Genomic DNA, 21,196 nt, shown 5'->3' on the forward strand with positions numbered 1-21,196 from the left:
ATCATTTAGACAGGATTTAAGTGTTGAAGACCATGGCAAAACAAAGTCAATAATCATTATAAGCAATACAACCAATCGGTAAATAATCATCTAAAGAGGTTTCCATAGGACATCTCCAACCACAAAACAAGCTATACAAAAATGTTTGTTGTATAATTTCCTAGTTTGTTGTATACATCATTGCAAGAGATGACATATTGGAACAACAAAGCCAACTACCACCTACTCTATTGACAGACCAAAATATTTCTTGAAGGAGAGTTTTTGCTTCCTTACTCCTTTTTAATCTTCTATGCTTACAGCATCACTCGTCAACTATTGCAGAAAAATCTCTTGTTTAAATACTTCACAATCTCAAGTTATATACAGAACTACCATGCAAATGCTTGCATTGTTTAAAGAATTTTTTTTAATTTCATTCTAGTTAGAAAATGAATGATATGAAAACTATAAGAAGCCAAACTTCAAACCTCTGGTTCTGCCCTCTGTTCACTCCCTCCACACTGAGAAAGGCCTACATCTGAAGCACGTTGATCTATGGCTGACAAGAACATTCTCGTTGCAAACTGCTCAATGCTCTCTGAAATGTAACCAAGCACATAGAGTTTTTTTGCCACCTGCCAGTCACAAACGAGTTCAGAAAGCGCAGATGAAGTAAAAAAGGGCAAGTCCTCACGGGCCTAATTAATATTTACATGTACTAAATATTTTTTAAGTTGAAATGCCAACAACATCTACCCAACAGAAATGGAAAGTTGAAATAAAAATGCAATAAACTACTACATCCAACAATGATGCCAAGTCACAAATATTTGCAAGTTGCAAGTATGCATACCAGACGGATAGCTTTTGCTCGAATGTGGTCCTGTGGATGGACGGCACACTGCAAAGTGCAAATGCATCAGTCACAAACAAATATATAAAACAAAAACATAGATGCCAATATGCTACTCTGCACGCCCGTTTGCGTGTTTTTCATGGCACATGAATTTTCCAGATCATTAAATTAACCAGTATATATTGTACATATGACCACATAACAAATTCTAACATTGTGATCTCATAAAACCCTGCCTATCTTCCATTGTAACCATTAAAATACTCCTGGTCCTATGCAGACTTGGAAGAAGAACAATCTGCCGCAAGTTTTTGATTTGTTATGAAAAAGTCACAGTAAACCTCTTTCCTTCTCCCATTTTAGCAAGATTCTGATTTCAGGAGCCCCAAAAAACCTCTTCAAGTTCAAGAAATAGTCTGAACCCAAAGCTTTTAGAATTTAGGAATCAGCTGAAAAGTACTCTCATAATTCGATTCCCACCCCCAAAGCCTGCAACAATGACCGTAGTCATTGTCAACTTCTATATCCAAATATTCTTACATAATTCGTTGCAAACATGCGACCAAGAAAGTTTTAGCCACTTCTCACTTGGTTTATTAGCATTTTGGAGAAACCCCACCTATCCACCCTAGCCATGCACAGATCTGAGCAACAGATGAGCACAAATAAGTTGTGTAATTCTAAGTAAAAACATAGAACTTCAATGTGCAGGCGTTTACTATCTTCATAAGTGAGAAAGAGAACATTCCCACAAAAAAAAAAAAAAGAGACAACTGAGCTAAAGAAGATTCCCAGCACTTGAGCATGCACAAATCAGGAATATTAAAAGCACAATTTGGCTCAGAAATTTCCCATGGTATAAGCACCTTTAAAGCAATATCCAAGCAGGCCTGACGATTAAGTGGCCGCCCCAAAATCAAGCTCCAGACAGCACCCAGACCTTGAGAAACACGGTCATCAGAAGCATCTTTTGCCAAATATCTTTCACAGCACAAGTCATCAAGAAGTTTCATCACAGAATCCGTTAAAAGAGGAACATCACCAAGAAGACGACTGAATGACTTGTCAGTGGCTGGTAAACTCTCCAGCAAGGATTTTGCCTACAAAAGACAAGCTACTTAAGTGATTTCAAATGACAGGAATAGGGCTGCTTAGAGATAGCCGTACCACTCCAGTCAGGAAATTCTCATAGGCAGCAGCAGCAAGTGGCAAGGTTTCTTCTGAATCTGATAACATAAGTGAATGTAGGTGGAAAAGCACATGCAGGACGAGTTCATGCCCCTGAGGTTTAAAAAAAGGTATCAATTGAATAAGTATATATTAGAATCATCTAAACGGAAGTTGACAAGGTAAATTTCTCTAAAACACGGACAGGTATTCATTTAGCCAGTAACGATGAAGTTGCTATCGGCTATGAATATAAAAAATACCTTCGCCTAGAAATATTAAATACAGCTGGCAAGCTAAAAGAATAACTGAAACCTGCCAGACATTTCATAAGCATCTCTTCAAAAATTAATGTTTGAAATACCTGCATGGCATGAAAGAAGCTTTACCAAAACTAATAGAGTACTTTGAAGCGTTCCTTTTCAAAATTATTTGTTTATTTTGGAGAAAGCAAAAACGTGATAGACAAGATATGTAGCTCATGACTGAGTAGTCCATCAGACAAAAGAATTTTGCAAGCAGTCTATGACTGACTACTATAGGATCCTATCCTTCAATTACAGGGCAAAGAAAGTTTTAATCAAAACCAACAGATCTATGCAACAACCTTTATATATTAAGCTGACAGCTGAAAAAAGAAAAGGGGAAGATGTAAAGTTTTTAACCACAACATGAAAGAAATGTAACAGCAACGACTCCAGAAACTAATGAAGTTTATCCTCTTGCAGAGAAGACTAAGGTCTGAGATTGCAAGCATGTATTGTTTTCTCGTTTAATTTGTTGTCCTTTGTCCTTTTTCCTTCTCTTCTGTTCCTATGCTACAATTGAAAATGTACCATAAGCCTGACCATATTAGGCAGCAACCTACACTCAAGAGTTTCGTCAATAATATATTGGTATAACCATGATTTCTTCCTTCGTAGCTTGTGGGAGAGATTTAGATTAGATAGAAACCATGAGGCGAAATTGACAAAATGATGATGGGCCAGAGAGAGAGGGAGAGATGGGACAGAACAAACTCTGAATGCAGACAACATGAATTTCTTAAAAACAGATAATTCAAAACTGAGTTTAAAATTGACCATGTATTATTTTGCTAATGAAATAAGAACTGGTTTCACAATGTGCACATCCAAACAAAAATTCACGGCCAAAGCAAACAAGAAATACACCAAGCACATAAGCCCAGATCTTCCAGTGAAAACATATGGAATCATTGTGCTGGCTGCCAAGAATCAAAATGATAATTTTTGTTGAGCAAAAATCAGATAACAATCTAAACAGAATAAATCATTTTCTCAAAGGCTCAAAAGGAGCAAATTACTTCAATAACCTGATTAGGACCAGTTTCTAACCACCCCACCTAATAGCTTAAAATGTTAGAAAACTCAGTCAATTTCATTATTTGTAAATCCCTTACAGGCCATCCACACTAAGTGCTGGAATCTTTCAATAGGCCAGGCACATGAATTACCAACAGACACTAAATACACTATAAAAAAATCGATTCAAAGAAAGTAACATCAGCACAAGTAAAAAATCGATTTAAAACTGGACTGTAACATCTATACCCTTTTTGCGCTCGTGCGTATCCTAAGAAAATACACTTAATAGCACGAGAATCTAATTTATCCACCCCGGGAGCAAGCTGATGAACAAAGCACACACATCCAAAAATACGAGGAGGCAATTTAAACACAGATTCATGAGGAAAAAGAATGGAGTGAGGTAATTGACCTCCAAGAATATTAGATGGCATGCGATTAATTACATAACATGCAGTTAGAATTGCATCACTCCAAAATTGTTTGGGCACATTCATGTGCAACAACAGTGTTCGAGCAATTTCGATTAAATGTCCAATTTTTCTTTCAACAACTCCATTCTATTGTGGAGTGTGAGGACAAGAGGACTGATGAATAATACCAGACTTAGTCATAAAGATATTAAAAGGAGTGGAAAAATATTCTTTCGCATTATCACTGCGAAGTATACGTACAAACACAGATTCTTTATTTCTGTAACAAATGCACAAAAAATGGAATATAATTCTGAACGATCTTTCATTAAATAAAGCCATGTAACTCTGGAAAAATCATCAACAAAGACTACAAAATATTTAAAACCTAACTTTGAAGTGACTCGACTAGGACCCCAAACATCAGAATGAACTAACAAAAAAGGTTCAGAAACTCGTTTATTGACTCTAGGAGCAAAAAAAACACGATGATGCTTTCCTAACTGACAAAACTCACATTCTAACGAAGATAATTGACTCAAAGTAGGAACCAATTTTTTCAAATTTTGTAAAGACGGATGACCTAAACGACAGTGAATTTCAAGAGGAGAAACAGTAGCAGGACATGCTATCGGACCATTGAAGTTGAGAAAGTAAAGACCATTATGCTCATGCCCTCCACCAATCGTCCTCTTTGTCTTTAAATCCTGAATGACAACAGAATCAGGAAAAAAAGTAACTGTACACTGTAGAAATTTAGTGAGCTTACTAACAGACATTAGATTAAAGGGCAAATTGGGTACGTAAAGAACAGAAGACAGCGGAAGTGATGGATTAATTTCTACAGTGCCTAGTCCTTTAACTTTAGTGGTAGATCTATCAGCTAAAGTAACATGAGGAAAGGGAATAGACTCTTGAAAATTAGAAAAATTTTAGAGGTACCTGACATATGATCAGTAGCTCCGGAATCAATAATCCATGAGTCATTACCTTTTTGTGCTAAAGAAGCAGAGGGAAGAGATGCGTGATTTGTAGCTTGGTACTGTAGGAATTTAACATAATCTTCCTCAGATATAGTAACAGTTTTCTGGGACCCATGTGCTAAAGAACTTGATTCAACTTGATCAGTGATAACCGTATTAACAAACCTTTCAACCATAGCGAATAGCACGTCAAACCAAAGAACGGGTCAAAACTTCTGACGAACGCGTGAACTGTGCGCCGTGAACAGTAACGGCATGAACAGTAACGCGTGAACAGTGCCGCGATGAACAGTGCAGCGTGAACAGTGATTTTGCTAGATGTTTAACCCTAACCCTAGGACTTTAGCTCTGATACCATGATAACAGGTATCTTGGAAGGAAAACATCTAGTCACTGTATTATGAGTGACCAACTAGTATTTATAGGAGTACAAACCTAACAAACTATTTACAAGAATACCCTTACTAATTTATTATCTACAAGAATACTTATATTCTCTTAACAATAACAATTGCACCCAACACTTTCTCCTGCAGTAATACTGCTTAGATTACCATCTCATCTAGATGCCTAAACGTCCGATACAATAATTACATTAAATGGATGCAAAGAGCAATAGTCATGTATTTCTTCATGCATAAGTTAAGAAGTGGGTAAGGACCAAGTAATTCTCAAAATGGATCAATCACCAGATGCCAAAACACAAATTTTCTCAGAGGTTTCTGAATATGAACTAGCTACCCATACACGTAAGCAGAAGTTGGAGGTCAAGAGGGCCCCAAAGGTGATGCATATTGTAACTAAAATGATATTGGAAAGAGAAAGAACCTTTTGGCGATGGTAGTCCAAAGCAAGTTGTTTTAGCAGTGCCACGATACCATCATCAGCAGCAGCATCAATCTGGAGCAAACATCATGCCTCAAAGTCAAAAAGGTATTTAAGATAACATCATCAGCATCACACATTATTTAAGAAGACATCACATTATGAAAATGAAAGAAAAAGACGGGTATTAATGACCTTCATTCATGTATTGTCAAAAGCTACAATTGAAAATTACAACAAACCGAACACACGCTCTAACACGCCAATCAATGTAAAAAAGGTAAAGAACTTCAGGTATCAGCTTTCAACTCCACTTCGTCTTTTATTCCAGGCTAAAACAAAGATCTATATATATAACTCAGCTGAAAGACTAGCCCATGTACAAATCCCAAACCCTCCCCTCCCCCCCCCCCCCCCAAAACAAAACAACCACTCCTCCAATTATTATTATTATTTTTTCACAAAGACAGAAAATCGACCAAGAATGACAATTCAGGATGCTAAAATGAGGCTTAATATGCCAGACTTTGGTTCCGCTTCAACACCTACAACTCTAAATGAAATGATGGTCATTAATTGGTTGGCCTTTCAAAGAAACAGTGTATTATCATGGTCATTCTTCTACAATTATGGGAAAGATATTGGCCTTCCTTTCCACTAAGTAACTCTTTACATTAAAGTATGATAAACTTCTATTAGGGTGTGTCTACAAAGGTAAAATGGGCAAGTATCTTAAGCATCAGACATAATATGCAGAATGCATTTTGCACCCTGTCCTTTTCAGTAAAACCACAACACATAATTACAAGCACATAACCTACAAATCCAGGAGAAAATTTCAAATAACTTTGACAGGAAATGGGCATCATGCAGTGTGCCACACCTATACAGAGGTCCACATTCCTGCAATGCAGGAGAAACACTCAGCGATGTGCAGCTGAGTGTCATAAGTTGTAAATATGACAAGCGAGGCAATATACATGTATACTAACCAATGAAATTAGCAGTACACAGAAGAAAAATTGGCCCACCTGTGCCACCAATCGTGCAAGCAATGCCATGCGCATTTGTTTGTCACCTGGACCTCGCAAATTCTTGTAAGAGCCAAAAATCCGTTCAATTGCCAATGTTGTGGCATTGCTCTGCTGTTTCTCAGTCAAGTTGATATAGGATGGAAGCACGGGCAACTCTACACTTGCATCCTCAGAGGCTTCCATGTCAGAAATAGCAGGAGAAAGTTCATCTGCTTCCAGTGAAGGTGGGGAGTAAACTTCATCCACCATTGTAAATTCTGATGATGACTGTCCCACCAACTCTTGCTCATCAATGAGAGGGACTGATGGAACCTCCAAAGCACCTTTTTCCTCTCCGTCAGGAACAACTTCCCTTGATCCATCCTTCTCAGCTTCCTCTTCAGTAACCGGATCAACATAATATGTCGGCAAAGTTTCTAGTGAACTCAAACCAGCATCAGATTTAGGCATCATGGGAACCAATATACTTTCAGAGCTCAGGTTTCCTGGTGGTGAAAGAGGCTTAATAAAAGGACTAGAAGAATCCACATGAAGTTGTAATCCACTAGTTTGTGTAGCATTTGAATTATCCTCTGAAGCAGAAGCCGCAGGCACACTAACAGATGCCATCATACGCCTTGGGTCAAGACGACGAGGATCCTGGAGAACTTACCAATTGTTAAATTAGCATATTAATATATTCAACATGAATAACAGCAGAAGGAAAACTCCATGGCAATGTTAAAACCATGATTAGGAGGATAACAACAATGATATTAAGCTTACTCTTCGTGGATCGCGCTTTGAATCAGAAGGGAGACTATTGGAAGTAGACATATCAAAAGATGAAGAGCTAATTGCATTTGATGAAGATACAGGCACTTGAGCTGCAACTTCTGGAGCTTCCACGAGAACGGTGGAGCCCACTGGTGCCACACTCTGAGATGGACTGCTTGAATCACCTTGTCGAGCTGAAGTAGATGGTCTAGTTAAAGGAGGAGGGTTTTTAGGCAAGTGTCTCATATTAGTTATGACTATATCAGCCAGCAAATCTGGATGGATATTAGATATTAGAATTTCAAGAGATTCAACACCCCTTTCTCCTTCTGCAATTAGAGCACCAATCATTGCAATCATTTGCTCAACAGCGGTCAAATTGCTGTCCAATAAGGGAACCTTTGGGGACACTCCATTTACATAATCTTGCCCTGAATCATTTTTGTCAACAGATGGAGCTACATGGTTATTAGAGCCATAACGACCTCTTTTTAGAGCTACATCATTGTTATCATCTGGATCTTCATTATCTAAACATAAGGACCTCTTCCTCCCATGATCCACCGAAGCAGGCGAGTGATCTGACAGTTGCTCATCCTGGTAGAAATTAAAATTCAGAAATTAAATGGCAAATAGAATCAACGGTTGAGATTCTTAAAATGCCTACATCTTCTTCTTTGAAGTATATTACCTTGCTCAGCCTAGAGTCACGTGAAGCACGTCCATTAATTCTCATCATCTTTTCAACTTGTCGGAGAGCCTGATCAGCTGCATCCGCAGCATTCATTGCTCTCAAAGCCTTCAGCAATATGTCTCTTGACTGGAAACAAGGGAAAACAAAACTTAGCCTATGATTCGGAAGTGAGCAATGACAAGAACTTGCGGGAAAGATTAAGTAGAGCCAGCGAGGGATTCATTAGGACTTTAGGAGGCATATGTAACTGAAGTGAGGATTATCAGACCCAGCAAAATATTAGGCTTGAAACTATGATTACGCCTCTTCTTTTGGCTTTTAGCTCTTCTTTAATTTTAAAAGGAATCTGCTGAGTGTGAGAATTTCCTCATCAACTTATCTTGAGGAAAATTTATAAAGATATCGACACTACAACTAACATCAAGCATCTCTAAGTTCATTGTCATTTTATACTTTTTGGTAAATTTTTTGCGTATCAATAATTGAATGATCTGGTTTTCATATAAGAATATCAAAGAGAGAATACGAGCATGCACGGTATGCTTCATATTGAAAATTTGAACCAAATATCAGGAAGATATCAAGCATATGGACCATATTGCAAGTAAACCCATGATCAAAGACACCTGAATATCACAGCTCAAACCAAGTACACAGTAACTCTGGGAAGAATAAGTTAAACTTGTTGAACCTAAACCATTGGCTGGAAGAACTTTTGATCCCAAAACTGCTAGAAGTTGTTTAGCCTGGTATTCATACACCATTTAGACGATATCAAGAGAGACAAAGACAGGGTAATAACATGACCTTAACAAGCTGAGACCAAAACCATCACTAAAATTTAAAACTTTGATATTTTAGCAGATTTAAGCAAAATAAGAAGAATAAACAACTTCAAAAAACTGTGATAAATGCAAGAGGCAAGCGGGGTATATTCAAACAAAAAAAAAGAATGCAAACATAATATGCAAAGGAATTTTTGGTAGCATGAGCTTTGCAAATCATAAAACAACTGTGATAAATGACTAAGCAGAGATTGATACTTCCAGCTACTAACTCTGCTGTATTTTCTTTATTATTTGGGTAAAATACCAAAAAATTCCCTGTAGTTTGCCAATTATTCAATTTAACTCCCTCTAATTTGGAAACCTACACTATAACTCCTTGTGGTTTCAACTAAATTCAAAATTGGATGGAAAGCATCCAATCCAACAGTTGTACGTGAAATGTCAATATTACCCCAGTATAAATGAACTCCCTTGATTTGCTGAATGTTCAATTTCACTCCTCTAGTTTGAAAAACTATACTATAACTCCCTGTGGTATCGATTAAATTGAAAATTGAACGGAAGGCATTTCATGTATAGCAAGGGCGATATTGACATTTCACATACAACCGTTAGGCTTTCCGTTCAATTTTTAATTTAGTCGAAACCACAGGGAGTTATTATGTAGGTTTCCAAATCAAAAGGAGTAAAATTGAACATTTAGTAAACCACAAGGAGTCTTTTGGTATTTTACCCTTATTATTTTGATGTCTAACCATCTCAGGTAAACATGCTCGTAATCACTATAAAATGAAAATTTTATGCTTCATCGTTCTTCAAAAATTATTTAATAACAAAATGTCATCAAACAAAAAGGTGATTTAAAAACTCAAATAGTCAAATGATTGTGTCAAAGTAAATAATCTGAAATTCAATAAATCCAAGATAAATAAGGTAAAGAAGCAGACAATAGGGCCAAGAACGCCATTAGACTAGGCTAGGTACCTCCAACATGACCGGGTCGGAACATCTTAGAAAACCCAGAAAAGCAGTTCGTATAGAATACTGGATACTGGCAATATGGCCACCCTTTGTCATCTCAAATTTAGAATCAAAATCAAGCAGTGCTGAAAGTATGGGATTGTAGTTGGTAGGCCGTTTTCTTGCAATAACTGCAAGACTGCAAAAGAAGGAAGCAACAACATATTGAGACGAGGCATCAGGGAAAGAAAAGCTCAATACAACTATATTTAAGAGCTGAACTTGACACAAAAATACAGTCATTAAGTTAATTAATAGAGAAGAATTAGCATTCAAATCCCATAGAAAGAACATGACACCCTTCAACACGACAGTGCAGCTGCACAAGCCATCCAGACATACCACAAATGACCAACAAACAAGAAGAATTTCTGGAGTATAAAGACAGCTTAATCCTACCCAAACCCAAAATACCAAATGTCTCTCATAATATGAAGATCATCTGGGCACAGATTTGCATCTAGTCCGTGTTTTAGCCATATATGCACTATTCTTTCACCATACATACGTATCATGATATAATGTGCAGTTGTGCACTGGCCTTCGCCAGCAGATGGCTTGCCAAATAGTCCATCTTTTCAATAAATCTGCTCTAGTCCAACATGATTGGTTGCAAACTAAAGGATCGGAGGACATTGAGTTTCACTGGACTCAAATTTAAACCAGTTAACAGCAGAGAAGATGCAGGAACAAGTCTGTAGGTGTATCAGTAGAATAACACAACATACACTGAAAAAAGGGGAAACAAAGGGACAAAAAGGTGCTGACAAATTTGGAGAACTTTACAAATTTAATGTAAACATGTTACTCTACAACTAAAAGGCAAACTCACAGTGATTAAGAATAATCCATAAAATAATGAAAACTAGCCACAAATAAACAACGGTTTCAGAAATTAGAGGGAGGATGAGTTTGAAACTGTCTGGACGCTGACTAATTTAACTATCAGATAAGTTCCTGCAAAGCTTCAATTTGAAACAAGCATGAAACACTAAAAGTAAACTATCGATGCTATCACAAATTATGTCCCGTCTTCCCAGGCAAAGGCAAATAATCAAGTTAATTGCCTGTTAGAAAATCGAATTTCTGCCAATTGTCATCTCCGGTAAACCTACCAAGGAGAATATAAAGCTTTTTTCAATACATTCAATAGTTTATAGGTAACAGTTTTCTGTGAGTTTTGAGCAGATCCCATCCTACACTTACAGCAGCGTTGACAACATATCAGATGTGTCAAGGTTGACACCAAATATGAAAACTTCACATCACTGTCATCACTTCAACATATCCAGGATCAACTTTGTTAACGACCTTCTGGCCTTAACTTGATACCCTCTCCTACAATTTTCTAAAAGAACATTCAGGCAATGCTACATTCCACTGGCACCATCAGAGCTCAAGCAACATCCAGATGAAGAACAAGACAGAAAGGCTAATGATTCGACCTCATGAGCGTGCTCCTAAAAGGACCATGCATTCTGTGCCATAATATTCAACCTCTTACAACTACTCATTCATTGTAAACAACCCCAACTCTGGCAGCAACTTAAGGCCTAAATCCTTGTGACATACAACAACTGTTATATAAAACCATTAAGCACAAAAAACTGAAAATTAGCGGCCAGTCTACCATCTTAAAGACAAAGGCAATTAGTGGAACAATTGACAGTATAATTTTTATCTATGGGCACCAGCAAACTAGATTAACAGCAGCAGGAGTTCTGAAGAGTTACGCTGGGCTGCGCTGGGACTTATTTCATGAGAAAGTCAGTGATGCTACAAAGTTTCCAGTTTGATCTAACCTATATGTAGAAACTCAACCTGTTTTATCTTTCCATCACACAGTTGCCACATTCAAGTTTAACACACAAATGCAATCAATGTTTAACACACAAATATGATAGACAGATTTGATAACGCATCCTCCAAACAGAGGATGTGTTATCAAATCTGATCTTGCCTCCTCCATAACATGAGAAACCTGTAACGTACTTTATATCCAATTGTTGCCTTGTTTTCAAGTGAAAATCCCGTTGATAACACTTCCTAAACCTAATCTTGCCTCCTCCATAATTATGTACCATGTTGAAACATCTCAATCACAGTATCAGAAGTTAACAGAAAGGAGATTGACTACTTGGACTATACAGGAAACTGACAGAGAAATGCATAACTGTAACACAAAAAGACCCTATAATTCGCTGCATGGGAAAGCAATTACATGTATCTCACTGCCTATGCCGCAAACACACATTGAGTTCTAAAGTGCCAAAAATCACTTAAATGCTACAATAATTTTGATTAGTCACACATATTAGAAAAACAATATATCAAACAACAGAGCAAGTATTAATAATATGTGCGAAGAGTCAAAAGAAGAGATAAACATATTTTATTCAACACTAAGACTGCATTCTACTAATGCCATTGATCATCCCTAAGCAAATGCTAGACCAGATGCACTAAATTCATTTCAAATTCCAACTTATGTATAACTACTTAACCTCATGTCAAGCAACTTCTCCAATAGTCATATGCACCCAGGCAACAAAACTAGTTATTCCCTCAAGATTAGCAACTGCTTTAACCAAGTGAAACATGGAAGAAACAGCAAATCCATGCATTACAAATGAAAATCGTTCTAGGAAAGTCCTAAAGTAGGACTAGAAAGAGTTTTTCAAGTGAATCTGAGGAGCATGAATCTAATGTGTCAGATTTCTGAATCACAAGAATATGACGGGGTAATAAGTAAAACATTAACTGTAGGCACTTCTACACATCTAAAGTTCAGTGATAGGTCCTCAAATTTCCACCAAACTTCTTCAATGACCCCAACAAAAATTGTATCCTAAATATCCCTCACTTCAACCAACAAGCATTCATCCATGTTGGCTGCTCTCCAACTCTTCCTTTTGGATGTTCCTCTAAGCATGACTCACACTTTAGATGAAAGAAGCTTCCATACCAGTTAAACTTGTACTTCATCTATCAGGGTTAGAAAAAGGCCTAAATCTAATGTTTTCTCAGCTGCTTCATGGGACAATACCAGATGTCATTTAGTTAACATAACAATTATGCTTCTCATTTGTTCAGGTTATTCTCATGGATAATACTTCATAAGAATACTTCTTGTTACTGTGGCTTCTATATATTAATCTTCTCAAGCTGCTAAAATGATTCTGCATACCAAAAAAGCAACACCGACCACCAGAAACTGTTGGTGCTTCAAATGGTCCAATCTCTTTGTTGCCTATAAAACATATATCTGCAGAATTCTTACCAACAGGAAACATTTTCCTGCTCCAATCAACTATTACTTACAAACTGCACTTTTAGCGTCAATTGAATACATGTAATGATTTAATTGTCAATACTGGCTGATATCTAATTCCAACACTGTTGTGACTGAGTCAGCTGTAGTAAAGTACTACAGTTTCATTCCTTTTTCGTTACAAAAGGCAAATAGGTACCATGCTCCTGAAGATTGGCACAACCGATACAGGTTACCTTCATTACAAGTAAAAGAGGAAATGAGTTACTCCCAAATCCTGGTTTTGAGAATGTTCAAGCGCGACTCAAGCAAAGACAGGGTTTCAGTACATAGTTCACTGTATTAAAAGGATATGTGTGTCTTCTTGATGCAAACAAAAAGCTTTGCTCTCGCCGAAAAGTAGTATCAGGTCGTTAGCAAATCACATTATAATGATCTACTTACAGATATAAGATTCACGAAGGAAATTTATATAACCACTCTACAAGGAGGATGTTTCTCAGTGCGGGTTGCCAACATCTGTAGATTTCACCTACTTTTGTTATTAAAGCTATATCAGAATCGAATTTGACATCAAACAACAGGAAGTGGAAGATAAAGATCATGCTCATAGATCTAAGCCCATGAATAGTAGCATATATAACCAACATCCATTAAAAAATTTCATTATCATTGGTAATATATGTGTCAAAGGTCATCAAAAAATAATACATTTACGAACCCTCAGAGTATAACACTCAGCAGCCGCATGCATTTACAGCACAAGTTACTAAACACTGGTAACGGCCTCTCAAAACAATATACATAGCATTCGTTAATTGCTTGTCTGTAACTCCAAAAGTTATCAAAGCAAATGAGATGACCATTTTATCCATTGCTTAGTCCTATCATCCGCCAATGTTGTTGACATCAGCAAACTCATACTTCGGTTATCTGAACCACCAGTTCAGCAATCCCAAGCAACATGCCAATATCTCCTTGTTAAAAAGCTGGAGAGGTTGCTGCAATAGTAACAGAACATGTAGTTGAAAATTTAACTACAACCTGTTTCCAAGCTTCCTCCAAAATTTCAAAAAGTAAATTAATTATTATGTGCAATCAAGAATTTATTTAAAGCTTTACGTATGATGGACGATTATTACTTTCTGCAAAACAAAAGAGGACAAGTGTAACTCATGAGAAAGAAAAGTACTATTCTTCATGTAATGTAGCAAACATAACTTTTAAATCCCAAATGCAAAGGAATCCAGACAATTTCCAATTAGGGAGTATAGCCCTCTACCAAAACTAAAAACTCAAAACCACAAACATCATCGATAATAAGGGATCACATCTATGGACAACAACATTAGTAGCTGGCATCACGACAAGCATCCAAGACAGTTTAAATTTTCTCAAGATTAAGTGCACAAAACACAAAACCTAATTGAATTATTCACAGGAAAACCAAGATTTCCCTCTTTATGTATAACATACAACAACAATAGAAGGTCAAACAACACACATAATCAAAGGGTAAGAAATACCAAATAAGTAAGAAATCGATCAAAACAAGAGGAAAAAAGAACTTAAATGACCACGCTCCATATATCATATCAGTTCTCATAAACCAAAAAGGCACGAAGTAGTTAAAAACTTAAGAAGTCAACCTCTAAAATTTGTCCAAACAACCAAATTGCAGAAAATACAGCTTACTGTAATCATGTTGTTTAACCACCATAACATTGCCAATCAACATATATTTCAACGAAGACAATCCTACACAGATTTCAGTGCTCAGTAACATCATTCGTTTAGAAAGCATAATACCTTTCTTTTTTTTTTGGCCAATGAAATTCCAGCCATGGAATGGATATATTGATCAATCCTCTCAAACTACTCTATTAAGAAGCTATCTAGTTTTCATTGACACAAAAAACTAACTGCATGTTGAAATCTTTTTCTCTACACCACACACACAGAATTTATATTAGTGTCCAGGTCATTCAAGAAATTACACTAGTTAATACATATTTTTTTAACCTTTTAGCCTTCCAACATATTGGATGCAAAACTGGAAATCTTATTTACGGTAATTTCATTCCATGACTTCAAATCATAAAACAAAAGAAGGCAAGATATCACAAATTTTCTCCTTGAATCGAATGAAAGCACAAAAAAAGACATTAAAGCTCACCTATTAACAATAGATATTGTTAATAAACCAGGGAGATTGCTAGCTGATCGCAACAAATCCAATAAAATCCCAAGAGATCTATTTGCATCTGATGTAAGCATAGCTGTATCCAGAACAGGGTGATGACCAGCCAGCCATGAGATATTAAACCCCTGTCCTTCTCTTCCTATACCTACATCGAGGACAGCATCAACATTGCACCAAAGTATCAAAATGAATTGCCTATAACACATTGAACAGTAACTCATAGACAAGTCACATGATAAATAATGACGGTGCAATCTGGAACTCCCAATACAAGCTAATATCTGCATCTTCAGACTATGAGATACAATACCTTCTCCTGCGGATCTTTCAGAGTCATTTCTATCAGGTGTGAAAAGTAAAATTTGTACTTCAAGGAACTTTATTGTCAGAATCTTTATGCCAAGAGGAGCAGCCTATAAAAACATATGCAAACTTTATGTCAGGTATGTGCACCATACTCAACATCTGGAAAATATCATCCGAAAATAAGAGATCAAGCTTGTCTCATATTTCAGCTTAAACAATGTTGCAATTTTCTCCACATCAAAAAAAATGTTATCATATCAGAAGAATACAAACAATTTACATTTGTCATCCAGATTAAGCAAGAGTATCGAAAAGTACAGCATATGTCTTGATTAAAAAGTTGGAAAAAGAAAAACAAATAAACACCTAAGCACATAAAATTATACAATGCTCTTTGACGGAAAATTCACAAACGATACTCAGCACTATGCTACTTTCCTTTACATGCTAGCATTTTGTACCATCAATTAACTGCCTAAAGTCTCTCAGCAATCCTAGAAGTGCTTCTCTCTCATTTAATCTTCTTTTTTGAAAAAGCAAATCACAAAAGCATAAAAAAGTATACCTAAGAACAAAGATCATCTAAGAAATCAAAGAAAGACAACCAAGGTTCTAGACAGGTGGCTTCTTTCCTCCAGAAAAAGATGTGATGCAAAAAAAAAAAAATTCTTCTCAATATCTATTCACTGTGTTTGTAATATTCTATTTCTTTCATTCCATATTAACTGCACAAAAGCTGAAGACTTTTTTAATTCCGTATGATCCAACATTACTTCAAAAAAAGGATATAGATTGCATGACTCATGCTTAGTCATATTCACAATTTTTCTAGCATTTTCTTTTCTTTCTAATGTTAGTATATTCCTCAATATGATTCCTTCAGGAAAATTCACAACAATCTCGCAAATTTCTAGCCTGCTTGTATAGAAATCTTTTTCTAATGCATATTATCCTTCAATTGAAACTACTGACATGTTTGTGTTTCTCCAACTTTAGAAAGTCAGACCAACCTTTAGTCATTGACAAATTTTCCAGCTTTTGCTTTCCCTCCAATGTTAGAACATCCCTCAATCAGATTCTTTGAGGAAAATAACAATAATCTCCAAAAATCTGAAGTCTGCTTTTACGGTATTCTTTTCTTATGCAATATTATCCTTCAATTGCAGCTACTACTACGTTTTACTTTTCTCCAACTTTAGACAATGATAGTCATGTAGTTCAACATAGTGAATTTGATACAAGCTCCCAACTAATAACGCTAATTTCTTAGTCTCTTCTTTTGTATGTCAAAAAAGTTTTTTACATCTACACATTACCAAAAATTTTCTTCACGGAGTAAAATGCAATAAAAAAAGGTAGAATTCAATGCAATTTGGCAGGCAAATGAAGGGGTCTAAGTCAACATAAACTTTGAAAGATACTGACGACCAACTGTAGGCAACAACATTGTGCGATTACAGCTCCTAAGGTGGAGAAGCAGAAAAGCTGAAACTATTGCACTCTTGCCACAAATATGTGCAACCAGATCTTCAAACATGAGAATTCAAAGACAAAACCAAGGCTATGCAACCTTCTGATGACAGAAAGATTGGAAGAGAGAACAGTAAACATGGCAAAGGCTATGGCAATCATGCCTCCAACTCCTTGAATACAGATACTAAATCAGGAAGTCCATTCACAGAGTTGACCAAACTTTTCAGTGTAAACACCTTAAAGTTAATCAATTTCAAACCAAAAACTTAGGTTTTGGCAACTTGTCAGATTGCAAAAGTCACAAAAACTTTCTTTTATGACGTGAAACTGGTGGTAGTAACAATAAGTATGGTTTTAAGATATAAAAAGCATGAATTTAAGTCACAACTAATAGTTATGACATTTGTTGTGACTATGCACACGGTGACCCTCATTTACAAGTCACAAGGAATCAAATAGTCACAAAGATCAATTGTGACATGTGAACAAGGGTCACCGTCTACATAGTCGCAAGCTTAATTGTGACTTGTAAATGAATGTCATGCCATCTTTTTTGACTTAAAATCATACTTTTTATGACTTAAAACCATACTTATTGTTACCACCAGTTTCATGTCATAACAAAACTTTCATGACTTCCCAGGAATCTAACAAGTCACCAAAGGCTAAATCTTCTGCAGTGGATTCCAAACTAAAAACCCAAAACAAAAAGAAAAAAAATAAAAAAAATCCATAGCAGTCAATGCAATTAATACAAGTGAAACATTCAAGGACTGACAAAAAGACATCATACATGGACCATTACCCATACCTCAAAAAGTATGTCAAGAACAGCTTCCTTGAATTTAACCATTGATGTCCAAAGGTCTTCAAGCCACATCTCAACAGTGCCATGCCGGAGAAACTACACAGTTTTCAAGATACAGTTTATGAAAACCCTCATGTAGTAGACAAGATTCCAACTAGAAATGACATAACAGAAGACAGGAGATACTAGATGAATAGGCTTGAGCTTCCAATTTAGCCCATTGAAACTATGAATACATTAAAAACAAAAAAATACAAAGCTCGTCATCTGTACATTGAACGTGTGGCAGCCTTGGTGCAAAATTAGCACCACATGCCCAGCATTAGTGCATCCAACAGGATGGTACTAGTACGTGCATAAATTAAATAACTCCACCTTTAACTGGATTTCTCTCTTCAAATAGTAGTCAAAGATAGATTACGTTTTCCAAAAAGAAATTTGTTGACATATTTGTAAAGATGGAATAGACCCCAGGTCACATGATGCTGCTTCTTCAGGTTAAAAAAAGAAATCAACTAAGAGCTACGGTATTTTTTAATAAGTATAAGATGGTTGTTGGAGAGTACATTTGCAAAACTTAGATAAATAAATCAAATCTAGACTGGGCTATACAACTGAACAAGATAAACATGCTTCAAAGTAAAAAGTGAAATTGAAATGCGCAATAATATTCTATATACAACATAACTATCTTCAGTTCCAGTATGTTATAAGATTATTACTAACACTTATTCCTTCTAAACTATACCTCTCTCTACAGAATTACATTTGTATTTACCTCTTCAATTCAACTATTTATAATAAAAAGGAAAGGATGTAAAGTAATCAGTATCCACCCAGGGCAGTCTTTAATGCTATAAAATAGTAAACCATAAATTGTCCACCAGAAGGTTGAAATTCAACCAAAAACCTTTAGCTAGACATATTGGGATATTAGAAGAAGTAACAAAAAAAAATTTCTAAAAAGGAAATTTATCATAAGTAACTAGTCAAAAAAGTGAGAGAGAGAGAGAGAGAGAGAGAGCTTCATGAGCTAGTAGAGCTTTTTGACATATTTTCAAACACACTATAGAGAGGATACAAACCTGCAATGATAACTCCTCCAACACACTACAAAAGATACCCGTGCCTGTAATTATGGATTGCTTCACGACCATAGCATTTTCATCTTTTAAGAATGTCATTAAAACTGGCATTAGTACGGAAAAATGCTCCAATGCTTTCAACCCAATGTCCTCAATTACACTGCAAACCGTATAGCCAGCAGTCAAAATAATGAAAACAAACATAAACAATGATACAGGAAATCCAATATGGGGGGGAGAAGGGCAGGGGAGCAGGAGAAGAACAGAATCTACATGATGTAAAACAAACATGGCACCTAACGAACCTTATACCAGACACATAAAAAAGGAGCAAAAACAGAAAAACATGAATGTGATATCCTCTTTCTTTTCATCAAAAACATCTCTTTGTTTCTGGTTCATAACTCAAAGCTTTTTTCTGATATGCCTAACAGATAAGTGCCATCAACAATCTGTCAACATGTTGAAACAAATTTTAAGGTCCAGACAAACCACAAGAAGGAAATGGCTCTAATCAACTTGGTCACTGAAACACTTCCATGAGAATGTTCCCTTTTATTTTCTAATAATGTTATTTGCTTACTAAGATAAACCTATTTCCTTACTCTACAAGTTTATCAATGATCTTCCAGTGTATGTCCATAGGAACAACGGCAGCATCTTAGTTACTAAAATAAACACTTCCATGAGAATGTTCCCTTTTATTTTCTAATAATGTTATTTGCTTACTAAGATAAACCTATTTCCTTACTCTACAAGTTTATCAATGATCTGCCAGTGTATGTCCATAGGAACAATGGCAGCATCTTAGTTACTAAGATAAACACTTCCATGAGAATGTTCCCTTTTATTTTCTAATAATGTTATTTGCTTACTAAGATAAACCTATTTCCTTACTCTACAAGTTTATCAATGATCTGCCAGTGTATGTCCATAGGAACAATGGCAGCATCTTAGTTACTAAGATAAACACTTCCATGAGAATGTTCCCTTTTATTTTCTAATAATGTTATTTGCTTACTAAGATAAACCTATTTCCTTACTCTACAAGTTTATCAATGATCCGGCAGTGTATGTCCATAGGAACAACGGCAGCATCTTAGCCCACCACTCAAGCCACAACCTCAATCATCTATGTAAGGTAATTTAATTATAAGTACATTTCCTTACCATGCTCATGTACATAAATTGCATGTACTTATCCATTATACACCATCACCAAAAGTTTCAATTTAAAATGTTAATTCTGTAAATCTAGTGAATTGCATGCTTTCAAAAAATAAAAAAGCAGCATTGTCAGTTTCTTTTTTCTGGCTTAAAATGCCTTCCTACCAAACTGAATGCCAAATAAATGAAGAAAATCCTTTCGAGCATAAAATGCAAATTTCATCAGAACTTAAAACAAAATGGACAAATAAATCAAATTTACACCGGCTATCTATCATCTTATAAAATTATTAAAAATTCATCATCAAAAAAGGATAAAAAACAGATACTAAGAACTTCTTGAATTATACTAGTGAACACAATTAAGTTTCTAAGAACACTCTTTGCATCTCCATTTGAATTGTAAAATGACATTCAACAAAATTTAAGCTAAACCGAGAAGCAGAATAACAAGGTATCAGGGTTACACGTTAAAGAAGACAATGTATTAAACTTTTCCTTTAATATCGGTGAAATTATAAGAATTTCAAATGTAAAACATACTCAACAAGGGTTTTTCGAACGAGACTTTCAGGCGATGACTGAAGCTCGACCAGAAAAGGAAATAGTTCGGCGGCTTGAAACGGCTCAGCTGCTAACAGAATATCTTTTGCTTGCTTCAAAGACGATATCTTTACTGCCAAATCGCCGTGGTTGTTTGCCGCGGCAAGTAAAGCCATCGCCTGCTCCCGCGGCGGTGGTGCCGCCATGCCTCAACCTAATTCCGATTAAATTAAGCTAAATAGTACTAAAAATATTTCTAGGGTTTCGAATGAGAAGCAATTTAAAAATTTTTGTAACGTCAATTACCGGCAGCTCGTTGCAGAGACGTTGTCACCGGGCAGTTTTAAGAAGGGTAATCGGAGAAAGGAGAAAAATCGGAGAATTTTTTGGAACTAAAAAAATTTTGGTTGGGGTCTAGCGGTCCGGGACTATATAGTCATATGGATTGGGCCCAATTGGACAACTTGGATTTGACTGTGCTTCATTCATCTTTTATT

At 36.1% G+C, this 21,196-nt stretch overlaps 1 protein-coding gene across 4 annotated transcripts in view; it reads right to left on the minus strand.

The window, feature by feature from the left end:
- LOC113749106 (symplekin) overlaps positions 1-21,087 on the minus strand; it is a 29,447-nt gene extending 8,360 nt beyond the window's left edge. For 3 of the 4 annotated variants that reach the window (XM_027292765.1, XM_027292763.1, XM_027292767.1), the window contains exons 1-14: positions 20,700-21,081; positions 18,990-19,149; positions 17,908-18,000; positions 15,628-15,730; positions 15,291-15,462; positions 9,808-9,982; positions 8,033-8,161; positions 7,351-7,938; positions 6,583-7,224; positions 5,555-5,626; positions 2,006-2,119; positions 1,705-1,938; positions 836-883; positions 471-617 (exon numbers count right to left, since the gene is read on the minus strand). In XM_027292765.1, the coding sequence (XP_027148566.1) occupies positions 471-617; positions 836-883; positions 1,705-1,938; positions 2,006-2,119; positions 5,555-5,626; positions 6,583-7,224; positions 7,351-7,938; positions 8,033-8,161; positions 9,808-9,982; positions 15,291-15,462; positions 15,628-15,730; positions 17,908-18,000; positions 18,990-19,149; positions 20,700-20,905 (2,883 nt within the window). In that variant the 5' untranslated portion in view covers positions 20,906-21,081. Of the gene's footprint in view, positions 1-470; positions 618-835; positions 884-1,704; positions 1,939-2,005; positions 2,120-5,554; positions 5,627-6,582; positions 7,225-7,350; positions 7,939-8,032; positions 8,162-9,807; positions 9,983-15,290; positions 15,463-15,627; positions 15,731-17,907; positions 18,001-18,989; positions 19,150-20,699 lie in introns of all 4 variants that reach the window. The other variant, XM_027292764.1, reaches the window with a different exon arrangement.
- Between the last annotated feature and the right edge of the window lie 109 nt (positions 21,088-21,196).

Source organism: Coffea eugenioides, chromosome 10 (genome assembly GCF_003713205.1).
Source record: "Coffea eugenioides isolate CCC68of chromosome 10, Ceug_1.0, whole genome shotgun sequence".
NCBI lineage: Eukaryota > Viridiplantae > Streptophyta > Magnoliopsida > Gentianales > Rubiaceae > Coffea > Coffea eugenioides.